The sequence below is a fragment of the Aquarana catesbeiana genome, linkage group LG10 (assembly GCF_042186555.1).
Source record: "Aquarana catesbeiana isolate 2022-GZ linkage group LG10, ASM4218655v1, whole genome shotgun sequence".
In the NCBI taxonomy this organism is placed as follows: domain Eukaryota; kingdom Metazoa; phylum Chordata; class Amphibia; order Anura; family Ranidae; genus Aquarana; species Aquarana catesbeiana.
In genome coordinates this window covers 248,265,808-248,286,800 of record NC_133333.1, presented here as the reverse complement: position 1 = coordinate 248,286,800, position 20,993 = coordinate 248,265,808, and the positions used below count along the sequence as shown (strand labels likewise).

Here is a 20,993-nt window from a genome sequence, read left to right as displayed (position 1 = left end):
GATAGATGTAATTTTTATTATTTTTTTTTGTAGTAATGGCGGCGGTCTGCGATTTTTATCAGGACTGCGACATGATGATACAGCGATTAGAGCTAAAAATACCCACTGATTACTGTATACATGTCACTGGCAGGGAAGGGGTTAACACTAGGGGGCGATCAAGGGGGTTAAGTGTTCCCTAGTGTGTGTTCTAACTGTGGGGGGGGGGGATGGGACTGACTAGGGGGGGGAGAGAGATCGTTGTTCATACTTGGTATGAACACACAATCTCTCGCCTCTCCCCTGAGAGATTTGTATGATTACACAGACAGATTCTGGTTCTCGCCCTGTCACGGGCGATCGCGGGTGCCCGCCAGGCATGCGCATTGGCTCCGGGGACACGCGGCGGGGACCTGCTGTGACGTCTTAAAGAAGCGACGTAGAGCTACGGCGATTTGCGCAGCGGTGCCAACCTGCCGCAGTGTAACTGCTCGGCTAGCGGTTCAAGTAAATCCTTTTGCTCTGATTACATCCCTTATTTTAGACCAAGTGATGTCATCACTGGGTCTCTGTGCTTCACAACACCACCTTGGCTTAGTGCTCCTCAAGAGCCTGCAGTCCTGAAGCAATTAGTGGGCTGGCTTTTGGGAGGAGTTATGGAAATATCAGAACGCCTTGATGTTAGTCTGGGGGGAGCAGAATGATCTAGGTCAGTGGTCTCCAAACTTCGGCCCTTTGCTTGCTTTTATCTGGCCCTTGGGGCACCATTCCATCCACTGACACCAATGATGGGGCATCATTCCATCCACTGACACCAATGATGGGGCACTAAACCCCCCACTGACACCAATGATGGGGCACAATTTCCCCCACTGACACCAATGATGGGGCTCCATTCCATCCACTGACACCAACAATGAGGCACTTTTCCCCTCCACTGACACCAACGATGGGGTACTATTCCTCTTACTGACACCAATGATGGGGCATTATTCCTTCCATTGACACCAACCATGGGGCACTATTTCTCCCACTGACACCAATGATGGGGCACCATTCTTTCCATTGACACCAATGATGGGGCACTATTCCCCCCACTGACACCAATGGGGCACCATTCTTTTGATTGACACCAATGATGGGGCACTACTCCTCCCACTGACACAAACGATGGGGCACTATTCCTCCTCACTGATACCAATGAAGGGGCACTATTCCTCCCACTGACACCAATGATGTATATATAGGGATCAATTATCCCATAGTTTGTAGATGCAATAACCTTTGAAAAAAACAATCAATATACGCTTATTGGGATTTTTTTTTTTTTTTACCAAAATTTTGTAGCTGAATACATACACATACATCTGCCTAAATTTATGAAGAATTTTTTTTTTATTATTGGATATGTTTTATAGCAGAAAGTAAAAAATATTGTTTTTATTTTCAAAATTGTACTAGTAGAAAAAAAAAATAATAATAAAAATGCCATAAATTGATCCCGTAGTTTGCAGACGCTATAACTTTTGCGCAAACCAATCAATATACGCTTATTGGGATTTTTTTTTTTTTTTTTTTTACCAAAAACATGTAGCAGAATACATATCTGCCTAAATTTCTGAAGAAATTCGATTTTTTACACTTTTTTTTATTGGATATGTTTTATAGCAGAAAGTAAAAAAATATAGTTTTTATTTTCAAAATCGTTTATATAAAGTTGCTGAACGCCGCCATTACTAGTAGAAAAAAAAAAAAAAAAAAATAAAAATGCTATAAATCTATCCTATAATTTGTAGACGCTATAACGTTTGCACAAACCAATCAATATACTCTTATTGGGATTTTTTTTTTTTTTTTTACCAAAAGCAGAATACATATCTGCCTAAATTTATGAAGAAATTAGATTTTTTAATTGGATATGTTTTATAGCAGAAAGTAAAAAAAATATAGTTTTTATTTTCAAAATTGTACTAGTAGAAAAAATAATAATAACAATAATAATAAAAATGCCATAAATCTATCCCATAGTTTGCAGACGCTATAACTTTTGCGCAAACCAATCAATATATGCTTATTGGGATTTTTTTTCTACCAAAAAACATGTAGCAGAATACTTATTGGCCTAAATTTCTGAAGAAATTCGATTTTTTTTTTTACACTTTTTTATTGGATATGTTTTATAGCGGAAAGTAAAAAAATATATATTTTTTTTTTTTTTCAAAATTGTTGTTTATATAAAGTTGCTGATTGCCGCCATTACTAGTAGAAAATAAATAAATAATAAAAATGCCATAAATCTACCCCATAGTTTGAAGAAATTTAAAATTAAAAGAAAAAATTTAAAAAATTTAAAAATTTTTTTTACACTTTTTTTATTGGATATGTTTTATAGCGGGAAGTGAAAAATATAATAATTTTTTTTCCAAAATTATCGTTTTTTTTTTTTTTGTAGTGTAAAAAACGAAAACCGCAGGAGGTGATGAAATACCACCAAAAGAAAGCTCTATTTGTGGGAAAAAAAAGGACATCAATTTTATTTGGGTACAGCGTCGCACGACCGCGCAATTGTCAGTTAAAGTAATGCAGCGCCGTATTGCAAAAAAAATTGGCCTGGTCACGAAGGGGGGTAAATGTCCTGGTTAAACATATTATATTATTAATAAATGACAGTCACAATCAAACGTTGGATGAGAATGTTTTTTTTTTTTTTTCTGGTCCCTTTTATCAGATTTGTCGTAATAATTGAGTTTGGAGATCCTTCTCGGCGGTGCCGGCAGCCCCCCCCCCCCCGGTAATTACGGCTCTGTTATGGCGTCACGGTGTGAATGTTACAGCTGAGGGAGTCATCAAGCTGCAATCAAAGGCTTGGCTTGCCCTGTAATTAGTATTCCACCCTCCACCTGATCCTTCTGCCTTACGTCCTTCCAGCAGTGACAACAAAGTCAGGGAAGAGTTAGGAAGCCAAGCCGTGAGCGGGGCGGCTATAGTTACATAGAGAAGCTGCGTCACCGAGGACGGAGAGAAAGGGGGGGAGGGAGGGGGCCGAACCGACCGAAGCTCAATATTCAATAGAACATTGCTAAAGGCAAGAATAATAAAGAAAAAAAAGTGCAGGACCAATCAGATTTCATCTTTGATCTGAGCAGCAGTCACGAAAAATGATGGCTAACCGCCAAATCAGGTACCTGTACACCATCTGACTTCAAATGTTTGTAGCGGAATGATCTGCATCTGCAGGCATCACCACGGTACCGTTTTTTTTTTTTGTTTTTTTTTTTTAGAGCAGACGATTGGGCTTTCTTGTATTAACAACCAATGCGGCTAATCAGCCAAGGCGGCGGGAGGGGCTCCTCTGGGTTCTCCTGTCCCACCGGGAGGCCCAAGCGAGCAGCCAGCCCGGAGACCCGAACAAAGCGCAATTGGCTCTTATCGATTTCTCAGACATAGTTACATAGTAGGTGAGGTTGAAAAAAGACACAAGTCCATCAAGTCCAACCTATGTGTGTGATTATGTGTCAGTATTACATTGTATATCCCTGTATGTTGCGGTCATTCAGGTGATTATCTAATAGTTTCTTGAAACTATCAATGCTCCCCGCTGAGACCACCGCCTGTGGAAGGGAATTCCACATCCTTGCCGCTCTTACAGTAAAGAACCCTCTACGACGACTCTACGTAGTTTAAGGTTAAAACCTTCTTTCTTCTAATTTTATATATATAGGGAAAAGCAAAAAAAAAAAAAAAAAAAAAAGGAAAAAAAAGGGGAGAGAGATAAAAAAAAAAAAAAAAAAAAAAAAGACAAAAACGACCGAATTTTAAGTAACGCAGTTTGTCACCATTCCTCGAGCGTGTGCAATTTTATAGCAGGACATGTTTGGTATCTATTTACTCGGCATAACATCATCTTTCACATTGTACAAAAAAAATTGGGCTAACTTTACAGTTTTTTTTTGTTTTTTTTTGTTTTTTATTATTCATTAAAGTGTATTTTTTTCCAAAACAACTGCGCTTGAAAGACTGCCGTGCAAATACAGTGGGACATAAAATATTGCAACGGCCGCCATTTTATTCTCTAGGGTCTCTGCTAAAAAAAAAAATATATAGATATATAAAAAGATTTCATTTATTTATGGTGTTGGGATTGTCACTTTGGACTTTATATATTTATTTGCTTTTGTAATCACCATTTGCACTTTTCACTTTTATTTTATATGTTTTTAGCGCTAACACCTTTACATTTGAGTATATTTTTACATTTTCATTATTGGTAATCACCATTTGCTTTTTCACTTTTATTTTGTATGTTTTTTGGACATGTATTTTTCATTCATTAAAATGTATTTTTTTTTTTTTTTGAGGTTTTTGCCACTATTTCCTAGTGGCTCAATCATATGGCTCTTTTGACTGTCCCCTCTCTGGCATAGTCTACTCTATTTTTTATGCTTTAGTTTGCCGTAGAGCCTCGTGTTCTTTTGACAGTGTCAATACAATATGAGTGGATACGTTTTCAACAGTACTGAGCACTTCATTCATTGGTTCTAGTTTTATTTTTGTTTTGGTATTTGATCACCACAGGGTTTTTTTTTATTATATAAAACTAAAAAAATAAATATATCTATATCTATCATCTCTCTCATATAGATAGATTATATATATATATATATATATATATATATATATATATATATATATATATATATATATATATATATATATATATATATATATATATATATACACATACACACACACACATATATATATATATATATCTATCTATATAGATATATTATATATATCTATATATAATATATATACATACACACACACATATACATACATACACCGTGTTTCCCTGAAAATAAGACTTACCCCAAAAATAAGACCTAGCCTTATTTTCCAGTAAAGCTGTAATATAAGCCCTACCCCGAAAATAAGCCCTAGTTTAAAATGCTTGTAGAATCCTATAATCCACTCTATTTCTGGGGTATATAATGTACAATGTGTGTGTTTCATAATTGTGCCAAATACAGTACCTTCGGTACAGTATACCACACCCCCCCGCCCCCCGCAGTGCTCGGAGCGGGAAAGAGAGCTCCGGCGGGTCACGGAAGTACCGAGCGGCGCTATAACGAAGGTATTTGGCACAATCATATTACATAAACACACATTGTACATTATATACTACTGTAATAGAGTTGATTATAGGATTTTACAAGCATCTTAACTCAGTTCACACAGGGGATTCCTGACTGGCAGGGAGGGAGAGGGGGAGAGAAGACATCACATTCCATGATAAGACCTACCCCAAAAATAAGCCCTACTGTGTCTTTTGTTGTCAAAATTAATATAAGACCTAGGCTTATTTTCGGGGAAACACAGGGTGTGTATTATATATATATATATATATATATATATATATATATATATATATATATATATATATATATATATATATATATATATATATATATATATAATTTTTTTTTTTTTTATTACTTTCTGCTATAAAACATATCCAATAAAAAAAAAATAAAGATCTAATTTCTTCATAAATTTAGGCCAAAATGTATTCTGCTCCATGTCTTTGAAAAAAAAAAAATCCCAATAAGTGTATATTGATTGGTTGCCGGGAGCCGTCACTGCCGGGAGAATACAGCAATTATTGCTAGAGGCTATAGCTGCTGGCAATAATCGCATGAAAAATCCCACAAATGCCGTTTGTACCCAAGTTGAACGATCGAACCTTCTGAACCAGCAGAGATTCGAACCATCTATGGACGGCTTTAGGGTTAGACAAAAGAGCTCAATATGTGCTTTTTTTTCATTTAGGGTAAAAAGGAAGGCTGAAGTTGGTCGATTTACTTTAGGATTACCATTTCGGGTGTGAAAAAAAATGAGTTTTGCGGAGTGGGAGTACTTGGCTTCTTTAATTATCCTTGGGGCAGCGCAAAGGCTGATGGGTGGAACGAGTAGCATCATGCTGATGGCACGGCTTACATTCTGCTCATCACTTAAAGATTTCATTGTCTTACTCATTTTTTTTTTCCTGGTTTCCTCAGCTATGACATCACTGTTTCAACAGTTGTGTTTTTTTTTTTTTTTGGTCCACATGTGCCACCCTTATCCATTTCTAAAGCCCTCTGTAGATTAGCCAATAGCCACTTGACCTCCGGAAGATTTACCCCCCCCCCCCCCTTCATGACCAGGCCATTTTTGCAATATGTGCAAGTGACAGTTGCGCAGTCCTGCAACAATGTACTCCCCCAAAAAATTGATGTCATTTTTTTTTTCTCCACAAATGGAGCTTTCTTTTGGTGGTATTTGATCACCTCTGCGTTTTTATTTTTTTTTGCGCTATAAACAAAAAAAAAAAAATAAGACATAATTTTGAAAAAAGAAACAAAACAAAACAAATAAGCTCTTGCTTCTTTTTGGACGACAAGCTTAGTGTGATTTTTGAATTTTCTCATTTTGCCCAACAGTTGGGGCAGAATCGCACCGCGTTTTGGGCTGCCATTAAGAGCAAAACGCATTGCGTGCATTTTGCGGCAATTTGGAATCGGCTAAAGTTTTACAGTTGTCACCTCTAAGATGGGATCTCCTCCTAGGTGCTTACTTAGGCTCTGTTCACACTGCTGGGACAAGGGGATCCAACTTGTGATTACTCAAGTCGCATGACATGTCAAAATTCAAAGTTTCCCTATGAGAACCATCTCAACTGATACTACACAAAAGTTGCTCTGACTTTAGAAAAGTTCTGACTTGCGTGCGATTTCAGCCCTTGTAAAGCTCCTAAATCACATCCAAGAAGTCGGAACAAGTAGGAAGAACGTTGCAGGGCACAGTAGCAGGCAAAGTCGTACTACTTTGCCGTCACAGCAGTGTGAATCCAGCCTTAGTGGTGGAGGTACAAAGAGAAGCAGGTGACACAATAATTTATTTAAAGCGTAACTCCACTTTTTTTTTAGATAAAACCCCTCCCCCTCTGGTCGATCTATGTACATTGCAGGGATTGTAACAAACTTTGGAATGGCAGCAAGGATGGGAAGTGTCATCATAATGGGGGATTTTAATTATCCAGACATAGACTGGGTGCAAGGAACCGCACATTCGTCTAAGGCTCGCCATTTCTTAAATGTCTTGCAGGACAATTTCATGGGTCAGATGGTAAAAGCATCATTAAGAAATGAAGCGTTTCTTTAGGAAACAGCGATCCCAGGTCAATTAGTTTCAGCATCAATCACAAAAATAGGAAACACAAGGCTAATACAAAGACACTGAATTTCAAAAGAGCCAACTTCCCTAAACTACGAACCTTGCTAGAAGATATAAATTGGGATAAAATATTAGGAACAAAGAACACAGGAGGAAAAATGGGTGTGCTTTAAGAGCATGTTAAATAAAAGGTATTGGCCAGTGCATACCAATTGGAAATAAATTTAAAAGAGCTAACAAAAGGCCTGGGTAGCTTAACTCCAACGTAAAAATGCATATAAAAGCAAAGTAGAAGGCCTTAAAAAAATTCAATCCGGAGGGGTTATTATCAGCATTCCAACTTTACAAAGAATGCAATAAGAAATGTAAGAGCGCAATCAGGGCAGCAAAGATAGAACGCGAAAGTCATAGCGGAGAAGAGCAAAAAAAAACCCCAAAAAAACAAGAAACCACATAAATAGTAAAAAAGGGAAGTCAGAACATATTGGCCCCATAAAGAATGATAAAGATAATCTGGTTACAAAAGATGGAGAGATGGCAAAGGTTTTGAATTTATTCTTCTCAGTCTTCACAAGGGAATCGGGGGGGATTCAGTAACCAAGACTGCATGGTTTGTCCTCATGACACATCACAGGAAGCACCCTCATGGCTAACAGAGGATAGAATTAGAAATAGACTTGAAAGTCATCGGGACCAGATGGCCTACACCTGAGGGTCCTTGAGGAACTTAGTCAAGTGATTGTCAAACCATTGTTCCTAATTTTTACGAACAGTCTGACTGGTATGGTAACAGGTGATTGAAGAAAAGCCAATGTAGCTCCAATATTTAAAAAAGGGTCAAAATACATCCCTGGGAATTACAAACCAGTTAGCCTAACATCAATAGTATGCAAGCTGTTGGAGGGGATGAGAAGGGACTATATACAAGATTTTAGTACTGAGAATGTTATCATTAGCAGTAATCAGCATGGATTCATGAAGAATTGTTCTTGCCAAACCAATCTATTAACCTTCTATGAGGAGGTGAGCTGCCATCTAGATAAATGTGGTGTATCTGGATTTTGCAAATGCATTTGATACAGTTCCCCATAAATGTTTACTGTACAAAGTAAGGACTGTCAGCATAAACCATAGGGTGAGTACATGGATTGAAAACTGGCTACAAGGGCGAGTTCAGAGGGTGGTGATAAATGGGGAGTACTCAGAATGGTCGGGGGTGGGTAGTGGGGTTCCCCAGGGTTCTGTCCTGGGATCAATCCTATTTAATTTATTCATAAACGATCTGGAGGATGGGATAAACAGTTCAATCGCAGTATTTGCGGACGATACTAAGCTAAGCAGGGTAATAACTTCTCCGCAGGATGTGGAAACCTTGCAAGAAGATCTGAACAAATTAATGGGGTGGGCAACTACATGGCAAATGAGGTTCAATGTAGAAAAATGCAAAATAATGCATTTGGGTCGCAAAAATATGAATGCAATCTATAGACTGGGGGGAGAATCTCTGGGGGAATCTAGGATGGAAAAGGACCTGGGGGTCCTAGTAGATGATAGGCTCAGCAATGGCATGCAATGCCAAGCTGCTGCAAGCAAAGCCAATAGAATATTAGCATGAATTAGAAAGGGGATAATTCTCCCACTCTACAAGACTCTGGTCTGGCCGCACCTAGTGTATGCTGTCCAGTTCTGGGCTCTAGTCCTCAGGAAGAATGTGCTGGAACTGGAGAGAGTCCAGAGAAGGGCAACAAAACTAATAAAGGGTCTTGAGGATATTAGTTATGAGGAAAGGTTACGAGCACTGAACTTGTTCTCTCTGGAGAAGTGACGCTTGAGAGGAGATATGATTTCATTGTACAAATACCGTACTGGTGACCCCACAATAGGGATAAAACTTTTCCGCGTAAGGGAATTTAAAAAGACACAAGGCCATTCACTAAAATTAGAAGAGAAGTGGTTTAACCTTAAACTACGTAGAGGGTTCTTTACTGTAATGCCCCGTACACACGGTCGGATTTTCCGATGGAAAATGTCCGATCGGAGCGTGTTGTCGGAAATTCCGACCGTGTGTGGGCTCCATCGGACATTTTCCATCGGATTTTCCGACACACAAAGTTGGAGAGCAGGAGATAAAATTTTCTGACAACAAAATCCGCTGTCGGAAATTCCGATCGTGTATACGCAAATCCGACGGACAAAGTGCCACGCATGCTAAGAATAAATAAAGAGATGAAAGCTATTGGCCACTGCCCCATTTATAGTCCCGACGTACGTGTTTTACGTCACCGCGTTCAGAACGATCGGATTTTCCGACAACTTTGTGTGACCGTGTGTATGCAAGACAAGTTTGAGCTAACATCCGTCAGAAAAAATCCTAGGATTTTGTTGTCGGAATGTCCAAACAAAGTCCGACCGTGTGTACGGGGCATAAGAGCGGTAAGGATGTGACATTCCCTTCCACAGGCGGTGGTCTCAGCGGGGAGCATCGATAGTTTCAAAACACTATTAGATGGACACCATAACGACCACAACATACAGGGACATACAATGTAATACTGACATATAATCACACACATAGGTTGAATTTGTGTTTTTTTTCAACCTCACCAACTATGTAACTATGTTGCAGATTCCTACCTTTTGTTACTCTGAAGAAATAGCTGTTTGTTTCTCTGTGTCCATGTGCTGAGTGAATCTAATGGGAGTGATTTTATAGTTATCAATCAGCTGCTGTAACTGCGGGGTTCTAATGAGGAAAGCGGCAGCGTCTGCATCCCTGTTAGACGTCAAAGTCTAGGGGTTCAGGCGCAAGGAATGCATTTCAGCAACTTCAAATAGTTCCAGTGAAAATAGGGTACTGGGAGTGGTGGTAGTCTTTGGAATGAAGTAGATATGTGTGAAGCACTTTAGGCTGCTGTCCTTCGGCATATTGCCAACTCTGTGTTGTATAGAAAAAGAAGAGGGGGAAGCGCCACTAAGTGCAGTATCACAAGGGGGATTTTTTAATAAAAGTGATTAAAAACACTTACAGGATGAAACTGTATTTAGCTTGTGAAAGGCGGAAAATACAGTTTCATCCTGTAAGTGTTTTTACTCCCTTTTTATAAAAATCCCCCTTGTGATGCTGCACTTAGTGGCACTTCCCCCTCTTCTTCTTTTTCTATCCCTTTAGACGTGATATTCCTTTGGGAGTATCTCTCCATAAATGACAGGAGATAGAAATCTGACTTATATCTTTAAGCAGACTTCTGGGAAAATCAGTGAGCCAATCACACAAGCAGGAGATGACATTTCTGGGGGGTCGTTGTGTATACCATCTGCGTACAGAACTCCTCCCGGTGGCCATATTGCATTTTACAGATAATTACAGCGGTGCAGATTGAAAAGGAAAGGTAATTTTTTAATAACATTTAATTACAATGTGACTTGTGTAGTAATTGTATACGCTAGATTCATTTTTTTTCCCCCATAAAAGTGGAGTTACACTTTAAGACTATATTAATCTGACAAACCAAACCCGCAATAAAACACACTAGAAGTTCTAACTCCAAAGTAGTCAGACACTTTAATAGCAAGCAAAAGCAGTCCAGGCTTGAAGTATTTTCTGAACACACAGCAAGACTAATGCAGGTCATACATGGGTCGAATTCCAAATTAATTTTCTTTAGAAAATCAGAATTGTGCCGCTGAAAAATGGTTCCAATTGAGGAACTAGGGACAGGTGGAGGGATCTAGTGGTAAAAAGAAAGAACTACACCAAAATCTTAGAGAGAGAGAGAAAGAGAGAGCCGGAGCATTGTGTGTATAAGGCAGCAGTGCGATTCAGGGAGAGGAGGGACAGAGAGCTGGAGCATTGTGTGTACAAGACAGCAGTGTGATGCAGGAGGAGGAAGGCAGAGAGCCAGAGCATTGTGTGTATAAGGCAGCAGTGTGATCCAGGGGGAGGGGGCAGAGAGCGGGAGCATTGTGTGTATAAGGCAGCAGTAGGATCTAGGGGAAGGGGGGCAGAGAGCAGGAGCATTGTGTGTATAAGGCAGCAGTGTGATCCAGGGGGAGGGGAGGCAGAGGGCCAGAGCATTCATTGTGTGTATAAGGCAGCAGTGTGATCCAGGGGGAGGGGGGCAGAGAGCCGGAGCATTGTGTGTATAAGGCAGCAGTAGGATCTAGGGGAGGGGGCAGAGAGCCGGAGCATTGTGTGTATAAGGCAACAGTGTGATCCAGCAGGAGGGGGGCAGAGAGCTGGAGCATTGTGTGTATCAGGCAGCAGTGTGATCCTAGGGGAGGGGGGCAGAGAGCCGGAGCATTGTGTGTATAAGGCAGCAGTGTGATCCAGGGGGAGGGGGGCAGAGAGCCGGAGCATTGTGTGTATAAGGTAGCAGTGTGATCTAGGGGGAGGGGGGAAGAGAGACGGAGCATTGTGTGTATAAGGCAGTAGTGTGATCCAGGGGGAGGGGGGAAGAGAGACGGAGCATTGTGTGTATAAGGCAGTAGTGTGATCCAGGGGGAGGGGGGCAGAGAGCCGGAGCATTGTGTGTATAAGGCAGCAGTATGATCTAGGGAGAGGGGGCAGAGAGCAGGAGTATTGTGTGTGTATAAGGCAGCAGTGTGATACAGGGGGAGGGGGGGCAGAGAGCCGGAGCATTGTGTGTATAAGGCAGCAGTGTGATCCAGGGGGAGGGGGGCAGAGAGCCGGAGCATTGTGTGTATAAGGCAGCAGTATGATCTAGGGAGAGGGGGCAGAGAGCAGGAGTATTGTGTGTTTATATGGCAGCAGTGTGATCCAGGGGGAGGGGGGGAAGAGAGCCGGAGCATTGTGTGTATAAGGCAGCAGTGTGATCCAGGGGAAGGGGGGCAGAGAGCCGGAGCATTGTGTGTATAAGGCAGTAGTGTGATCCGGAGCAATGTGTGTATAAGGCAGTAGTGTGACCCGGAGCATTGTGTGTATAAGGCAGCAGTGTGATCCAGGGGGAGAGGAGCAGAGAGCCGGAGCATTGTGTGTATATAAGCCATGTTAGTGGTCCGAGGGATTTAAAATTGTGAGTTTAGTGGTCTGTGAGTTCCAAAAGGTTGGTGACCACTGTTATTGAGAGAATTCCTCTCACTTCCTGCTGTATCTACAGGGCAGAAAGTGAAGGCAAATCACGGCGGACATAGAGTCCGCAGGACCCGCGGGCACGGCCACGCAGTACGTGCCCGCTAGTCTCGCCATTTAAAGGGGACGTACAGGTATGCCCATTTGCCCACCGCTGCCAGTGTGCCAACGTATATCGGCATGCAGTGGTCGGCAAGTAGTTAAAGTGATATTAAAGGTTTGTTTTTGTTTTTTTTAAATGGCTCCCACTGCTGTGTCTCAACCAATGAGGAGAGAGAGACCCGGGACAGCGGAGGTTCCCATGCCACATTGCTGGATCAAGAGGGGGCTCAGGTAAGTATTAGGAAGGCTGTGGGGGGGGGGGGGGGGCAGCACACAATAGGTTTCTTCAGCCTTTACAACCTCTTTAAGTAGTAGTGGATTTGTCTATTAATCTGGCTCTTGACCTATTTAGACCTGCTAAAAGATACATTGATTGATTGGTGATGAATCCTTCTTAGGCCTTATTCACACGGGCATACTACAGCGTACACCCATGTGAGGGCTACGTTTACCCACACGGGGATAAATAGGTTTTTATGCCTACTGGGACGCAGAAGCTGCACAGATACAGTCTCTACTCCCAATTTGACATCCTTTGTGGGTGCGGGTGCAGAGCCCTGAATCCAGACAGTGCACCCGTACGGGTGGCAAAGGCTGTGTCCATGTAGTCTCTGCATCCTGATAGACATCAATGGGACTGGAATGCACAGAACGCGGGTAAACATGGCCTTCACACAGGTGTACTCTGTAGTATGCCCGTGTGAACAAGGCCTTAGATACACTCTCAGTTTTCTCTATCGGACACACATAGATTAAAAGAAAAACATCTTTACATAATCTCAAGTAAGATATTAAAGATTATTTAGGCTTCCCATAAACTCAAGCCCTGACATTAACCCCAAGATTAACTCCTGCCAGAGACAAATTACCTCACAAGGAAAGCATGGGCACATCTCAATTTTGGAAAGTGATGTACATGGAATTCTTTAAATAAAACACAAAAAAATGCAGTGAACATGTTTTGCTTTAAACCTCCAACATGTCCATACTGAGTCAAATCACAATTCGAGTTTTTTTTTTTTTTTTCCCAGAGTTCTAAGGTAGATTTGTGTGCCAACTCTGCGTGTTCAAGCAGAAACTTTTCTCAAGTATCTCAGAAATACTTTGCTACCCGGTGGGAGATTGTGCCAGGTTCATGCTTGGACAAGGTCCTACCTCGGTGTTCATTGCCTTTTGTAGGCCTTAGAGTAAACACGACGCCTACATGTGCCGAAGAAAGTCATCTTTCTGTGGAACGGGACTCTGTCTCAGCAGTCATGCTTAGTCAAGTTCTGAAGTTTATACCCGTCAAAGGCTGGAGGAAACCATAATGTAAGGTGGACCAATGTCTCAGAAACGACGCTAGTCTATGATGTCATACTCCTCAGCCTAGTGCTTTCAGCACAGGAAACAAGTGAAAATAAAAAGCGTGCTTCAACAATTCTAATGTCCGGTTTATTCCTGAAGCGGTGGATCAGTAAAGGTATTTGGGAGAATTTAAAATGGCCCTAACGCCACTACGCTGGTGGTAGTTCTCTTAAAGGGTTAGTTCACCTTTACCAAAAAACTGCCTATGCGGATAAGGGGCGTCTGTAGATAAAAAAACAAACTGTGCAGCTCTGACTAAAGTTGACTAATGCCCTTGCTATAGGTGTAGGCCACTTCCATTCCATATATAGCCTGACTGGAACACTCCTAGGACCTTGCTAGAAGAGGCCCAGCAGAGAGCTTTTAAACACTGAGCTCAGAGCTACTGCCTCAGGAGAAAAAGAGAGCATGTGAGGGGGTTAAAATTAAAGGAAGAGCTCCCGCCTGTGATGGTGAAGTGAGTAGTAATGACTAGGCCTCTCTTAGCAATGTCCTGGGAGTATTCTAGTCAGTGTGCACCCACACTGCAAAGGTTAAAAACCTCTTTTAGTCTGGGGCAGTGGCCTCCAAACTGCAGTCCAGGGGCCAGATGTGGCCCTTTGCTTGCTTTTATCCAGCCCTTGAGGCACTATTGCATCCACTGATACCAGCAATGTGGCGTAATCCCCACCACTGACACCAATGAAGGGGCATAATTCACTCCACCTACACCAACGACGGGACACAATTCCTCCCACTAACACCAATGATGAGGCACAGTGACACCGATGATGGGACACAATTCCTCCCGATGACACCAACAATGGGGCCTAATGACACCAATGACGGGGTACAATTTCTCCTAATGACACCAATGATGGGGCACAACTTCTCCCAATGACTCCAATAATTGGGCACAATTTCTCCCAATGACACCAATGAAGGGGCACAATGTCTCCTAATGATAACAATGATGGGGCACAATTTCTCCCAATGATATCAACAATGGGGCACAATGAGACACAATTCCTCCTAATGACAAGTACGATGGGGTACCATTCCTCTTACTAACACCAAAGATAGGGCATTGTTTTTCTGCACTGATGTCTTTGCCTTTTCTACTCCCGTTGGCCACAGTCTGACCCCCCTAAGGTCTGACAGATAGTTCACACGGCCCTTTATTTAGAAAATTTTCGAGACCCCTGGTCTAGGACAGGAGAAGCACTTTAGCTTACCAAATCCTCTGCTTCCCGGCAGAAGGAGCTACCCTATTCTCCAGTAATGGACTGTCCTTCAGTGTCATCTTGTCCAACAAAGCGTTGTAGACCCTTGATAATGTCAGGACCTTAGACTGCCAGAGCATGGGAGGTCCAAAAGCGCAGAGGATCAGGTAGGTAAATCTCCTTTTCTATGTCCACTAGACCTAAACAAGCATTAACCTGATATCCAAGACCTAACTTTACCATAAATTTTACCTGAATTTCCAATTTGACCCACAACACTTTTTCTTGTTTAAACAAATCTGCACTATTTCCCTGCAAGATGCATTAATTGTTCATTGCGAGGTCACAACACACCCACCATGATCGACTGGTTCATGTTCCTCATCTGGTATACGTCCATGTTGACCTCTGTCCGATTGGTCACCTCCGTATTGGAGTGGCTTGTTGACTGAGGCAGGTCAAAATAGTTGCTGTCTGGTTCCCTGAAAGCAGAAGAAGATAAAACAGGGTGAGATATTCTATATGTCCTCGGGAATCCACATTGGATATTTATTTCCAACAGACTAAAGCGCATCTATAACCCAAAATATTTTTTTTGTTTTGTATAGCTTAGGAAGGGTTTACAAATCCTGGCTTGGTATAACTGCTGTCCAGGGCTCAGTTAGAGAGGCTGACCCTCACCTTCTTCTGTCCCATGGACAATCTTTTTTTCTATAGACAGGAACATACTTAGCATCATTATGGTCCCAGATCCCTTGTTAATCCTGCCCATGGTCCTCATTTCCACATTATGGGTGGGCACAACCAAATCAAACCTGGTCCCACCCTACATCTAAAGAGATGGGGACCCAACTCCTCCCAGGCCACGCTCTAAAATGTTTCACTGCGCCCACAGGGCTTAGTCATAGGGGTCTATGACTAAGCTCTGTGGACGAGGCGAAATGCGTCAGTGGCATGGCCTGGGAGAAGTTGAGGTGAAGCCACTTTCACTTTCCTTTTTACCCAGGCTGTTTTTCCTGGAGTGAGGTGTTTTATCCCCCTTTCTTCCCATGTGTATACATAGAGCCAGGATGAGCTCTCTCAATGCTGGCACCTACAATCAATGGGAGTCACTGAAGCATTGTAGGACCTTTGCTTGAAGCGGCGCCTGGGAGGTTTTAAATGACAGTGTTTGATTCACCACCAGTGATAGTTTGGTGAAAGTCATATTCAATGCTTTTATATAAACTCCTTAATTTTAAAGTGGTTGTAAACCTCAGGCAAGAAAACGTATTTCACTATAGTATGTACTTGTCTCAATCCAGAGCGCTAAGGCTACTTTCTCACTGAGGCGTTTTAGCTCTAAAAATAGCGCCTGTAAAGCGCCTGAAAAACACCTCCCGTGCCTCCCCGGTGTAAAAGCCCAAGTGCTTTCACACTGGGGCGGTGCGCTTGCGGGGCACTAGAAAAGGTCCTGCAAGCAGCATCTTTGGGGGGGTTTGGGAGCGCTGTGTACACCGCTCCTAAACCGCCCCTGCCCATTGGAATGAATGAGCAGCGCTGCCGAAGCACCTGCAATGCACGTCCGCAGCGCCGCAACATGGGCGCTTTTAACCCTTTCTTCGGCCGCTAGCGGGTGTTAAAAGCAACCCGCTATCGGCCGAAAAGCGACGCTAAAACAGCGGTAAAGCTCCGCTAAAACTAGCCGCGCTTCACCTTTAACGCTCACACCGCCCCAGTGTGAAAGTAGCCTTCGTGTCATTTTTGTCTGCTGCCTCCTCCCGCTGCTATCTGCATGAATCACTTCTGAAGAGTGTTCCTGACACCAAAAGAAAAAAGGTGACATGGGATGAACCTCCAGCTGATTGACAGCCTCAGCTCTGTTCCTGTGAGCTGTGTGGAAGGGGGGAGGTGTGTCTTTTTCCTCCAATCGCCTCTCAGAGCTCCCCCTGCAGAGTGTAACTACAGCTCTCTGTCCCCTTTTTTCAGAACTCTCTGACAAACTTTAAAAAATTCTGCACTTTGAGCAGATGTAGAGAATAGAAGACTGCAGATAAACAGGTACAACTTATGTAGGAGGATTTTTTTTCATCTTTGTGTGTCACCTGAGGCCTGTCACTTTACTGGGTATATTCAAGGGTTTATAACTACTTTAAATATCACACATACATGCATGAATCATTTTTGTTTTCTTTCTGCCTGTAGTTAAGATATTTAACTGAAGGGCAAACAGGAATCATACATGAACGCAATCGATAAATGGCTTACTTCACTGTCCAGCTAATGTAGGCCTCCTTTAATACTGAGCTAAGACCACACTATCCTGCAGTTCAGACTGGGCCAACAGAACATAAAACCTAAATATCTAATATGAAGAAACCTCAAGCATATGAAATTATCTACTTTGGCTTGTTCCCCAAGTCATTCGCCTCTATGCAAGTCCGTCTTTAATGCAGGGCAAAAGGGGGCACCTGCCCCGGGCCTAGTCATTATTGTGGGGCCCAAAGCAGCTGCCCCCTTGAGCCCGCCGGTGCTTGTTTGTTTTTTGGGATGTTGAGGCGGACTGCAAAATTACATGGCGTGGGGGGGGGTTGGGGCAAGAAAATGTTTGTTCAGGGTCCAATTAATATTAAAGATGGCTCTGCCTCTATGACTTCATTCTTGATCCTGCCCTGAACACAACGTCTATTTCCCTGTCAATAATAATAGATTTTGAAACAAATAACCCGGAACTGAAACTTACAGGGTACTCCAGAGGTGCTCAAAAGTCGTCCCTTCATCAGCCGGAGAAGAATGGGACATCTTCACCGAGGGGGAGTCAGACAAAGGATAGATCACTCTGTGACCAGAACACAGACACAATTATCATTAACACATCAGCATGCACAATCCCAACACACTGACATAGATGATCTCATATACATTATATCTACATCTCATGATACATTATATGGCTGAAGGTTTCTTCCAAATTATTGAGTGCAGGTGTTTCTGGTTGAAAGTTGCAGTAAATGCTACAGCATGCAAAGACCTATTAACTCAGCCTGTCTCAACCTTTTCAACACAGAGGAACCCTTGAAATATCTTTCTGGTCTTGGGGAACCCCCGCTAAACATTACTATGTCTACTACAACTCAAGATACATTAGTTTGATGGTCAGTGGGAAGAATGCTTCTTATACTTGTGGTCATTGGGAAGAATAACCCCCTTACAGATAGCTAAAAATATAATGGTGTCAGTGGGAACTTATCTGAGAGGCAGAAATTGCTCAAGGAACCTTTAGCAACCTCTGGAGGAACGTTGGGGTTAAATGTAACCCTGGATAAGAAACCCTGCATTAGTCCAACCTTCTCTACCTTTATACTCCAGAGGCACTCTTGATAAAATTTTTAGGTCTCAGGAAACCCTTGTTAAAATGAATTGGAGGCCTGGGAGAAGAATGCCTCTTGCATTGGTAGTCAGTGGGAAGAGAGCTCCCTTTACGGTGGTGGCAAGAACGCCACCCTTACAGCTAAAAGACCAGTGGGGTAATGTTGATGGCTTTACCAAGTGGCTTTATACCCAGAACTATCCAGACGCCATCATATGGGATGTCAACCAGCCACAACTCAAGGAATCCCCCAAGAACTTTCTGGTGGAACCTTAGGGTTCTACTGAACCCTGGTTGGAAATGGTTGTATTATTAGATTGTGCAAAAGTTTGGGGAAGGCCATCTTTCTGTTCCAGCATGCCTGTGCCCTGTGCACAAAGCCAGCTCCATAAAGACACGTGTTGACATATTTTGAGTGTAGGTAGAGTCCTTTCACACCTACTATAGCAGTGATGGTGAACCTTGGCACCCAAGATGTTTTGGAACTACATTTCCCATGATGCTCAACTACACTGCAGAGTGCATGAGCATCATGGGAACTGTAGTTCCAAAACATCTGGGGTGCCAAGGTTCGCCATCACTGTACTATAGGGTCAAAATGTGGATGCCTTTCCAAATGATTGGGTGTCTCCAGTGAAGGGTACTGTTAACAATACTATATACAAAGTTGTTTTAGACAATTGCGCTCTTCCAACCTTGTGGTAACAGTTTGAGAAGACCCTTTTCTGTTCCATCATGACTGTGCTTTGTGCACAAAGCCACTCCATAAAGACAAGGTTTGACTAGTTTTGTGTGGAAGAACTTGAGTGTCCCGCACAGAGCCCTGACCTCAACCCTACTGAACACCTTTGGGATACATTGTAACACCAATTGAGAGCCAGGCCATCTTTCCCAACATCAATTCCTGACCTCACCAATGATTTGAATGCACACAAATTCCCACAGACACACTTCAAAATCTAGTGGAAAGACTTATCAGAAGAGTGGAGGCTGCAACAGGAAACTCCATATTAATGCCTATGGTTTTGGAATGGGATGTCAACAAGCTGTGAAGACCACAAACATTTGACAATATAGTGTATGCAACCTTATTGTATCTCCAGTCAAGTCATATCAAAATGCCAAATGTAACCAAATAGCTTAAAGACAGTGGAAACAGATATACAGGAAACCACTAAACCTGGCACAAGTTTTGTAATGGAAAGCACATTCTTATGACTCCCACCACCCCATCCCTGCACAGCAAACAGAGGACCACACTCTAAAACCACAGTTCTGCATTCTATGTGTCAATACTCAATACCCCACCCTGTCTGGCTTTTTGGATTAGTAACCCTGAGCTCTTTCCGTTTCCCACCCTAACTAAACTCCTGAACTAGAATTTTAGAACTTTTCAGAAAAAAAACTGTTTGTATTTTTTTTCTTGGAGTGACTCTTTAACCCTTCTCTAAGTGTTCTCGTCACCTAACCCAACCCCCACTATAGTTTAGCTGCAACCCTTTCTCTGAAATGTGCAACCATTACCATTGCCAGTTACATGCAGCAACTGTCACTTGGTCCTCTGTGCTGCCGCTCCTCCTCATCGGTAAAAGTTAATTCACAAAATAATCATTCAGGTTGAAGTAGAACTGTGGCAAGGCTATGGACATTATGTACAGTGCCTTGCAAAAGTATTTACCCCCCTTGGCTTTTTACCTATTTTGTTACATTACAGCCTTTAGTTCAATGTTTTTTTTTAAATCTGAATTATATGTGATGGATCAGAACACAATAGTCTAAGTTGGTGAAGTAAAATTAGAAAAAAAATATATACATAAAACTATTTTTCAGAAATGAAAAACTGATAATTGGCATGTGCGTATGTATTCACCCCCTTTGTTATGAAGCCCATAAAAAGCTCTGGTGCAACCAATTACCTTCAGAAGTCACATAATTAGTGAAACGATGTTGACCTGTGTGCAATTTAAGTGTCACATGATCTGTCATTACATATACACACCTTTGTGAAAGGCCCCAGAGGCTGCAACACCTAAGCAAGAGGCACCACTAACCAAACACTGCCATGAAGACCAAGAAACTTTCCAAAAAAGTAAGGGACAATGTTGTTGAGAAGTAAAAGTCAGGGTTAGGTTATAAAAAAATATCCAAGTCTTTGATGATCCCTAGGAGCACCAAGAGATGGCCGCACACCAAAACCCACGGACCGGGCAAGGAGGGCATTAATCAGAGAGGCAGCACAGAGACCTAAGGTAACCCTGGAGGAGCTGCAGAGTTCCACAGCAGAGACTGGAGTATCTGTACATAGGACGACAATAAGCCGTACGCTCCATAGAGTTGGGCTTTATGGCCAGAAGAAAGCCATTACTTTCAGCAAAAAACAAAATGGCACATTCTGAGTTTGCAAAAAGGCATGTGGGAGACTCCCAAAATGTATGGAGGAAGGTGCTCTGGTCTGATGAGACTAAAATTGAACTTTTTGGCCATCAAAGAAAACTATGTCTGAAGCAAACCCAACACATCACATCACCCAACACTTGAGTGGTTTAAGGGGAAACATGTAAATGTGTTGGAATGGCCTAGTCAAAGCCCAGACCTCAATCCAATAGAAAATCTGTGGTCAGACTTAAAGATTGCTGTTCACAAGCGCAAACCATTCAACTTGAAGGAGCTGGAGCAGTTTTGCAAGGAGGAATGGGCAAAAATCCTC

General features: G+C 42.2%; 1 protein-coding gene across 7 annotated transcripts in view; it reads right to left on the bottom strand.

Moving 5' to 3' along the window:
• The window catches only part of TP73 (tumor protein p73), a 187,352-nt gene that overhangs the window by 132,041 nt on the left and 34,318 nt on the right, over positions 1-20,993 (bottom strand). For all 7 annotated transcript variants that reach the window (XM_073603600.1, XM_073603594.1, XM_073603595.1 and 4 more), the window contains exons 2-3: positions 17,660-17,755; positions 15,296-15,419 (exon numbers count right to left, since the gene is read on the bottom strand). In XM_073603600.1, coding sequence (XP_073459701.1) covers positions 15,296-15,419; positions 17,660-17,755 — 220 coding nt within the window. The remainder of the gene's footprint in view (positions 1-15,295; positions 15,420-17,659; positions 17,756-20,993) is intronic.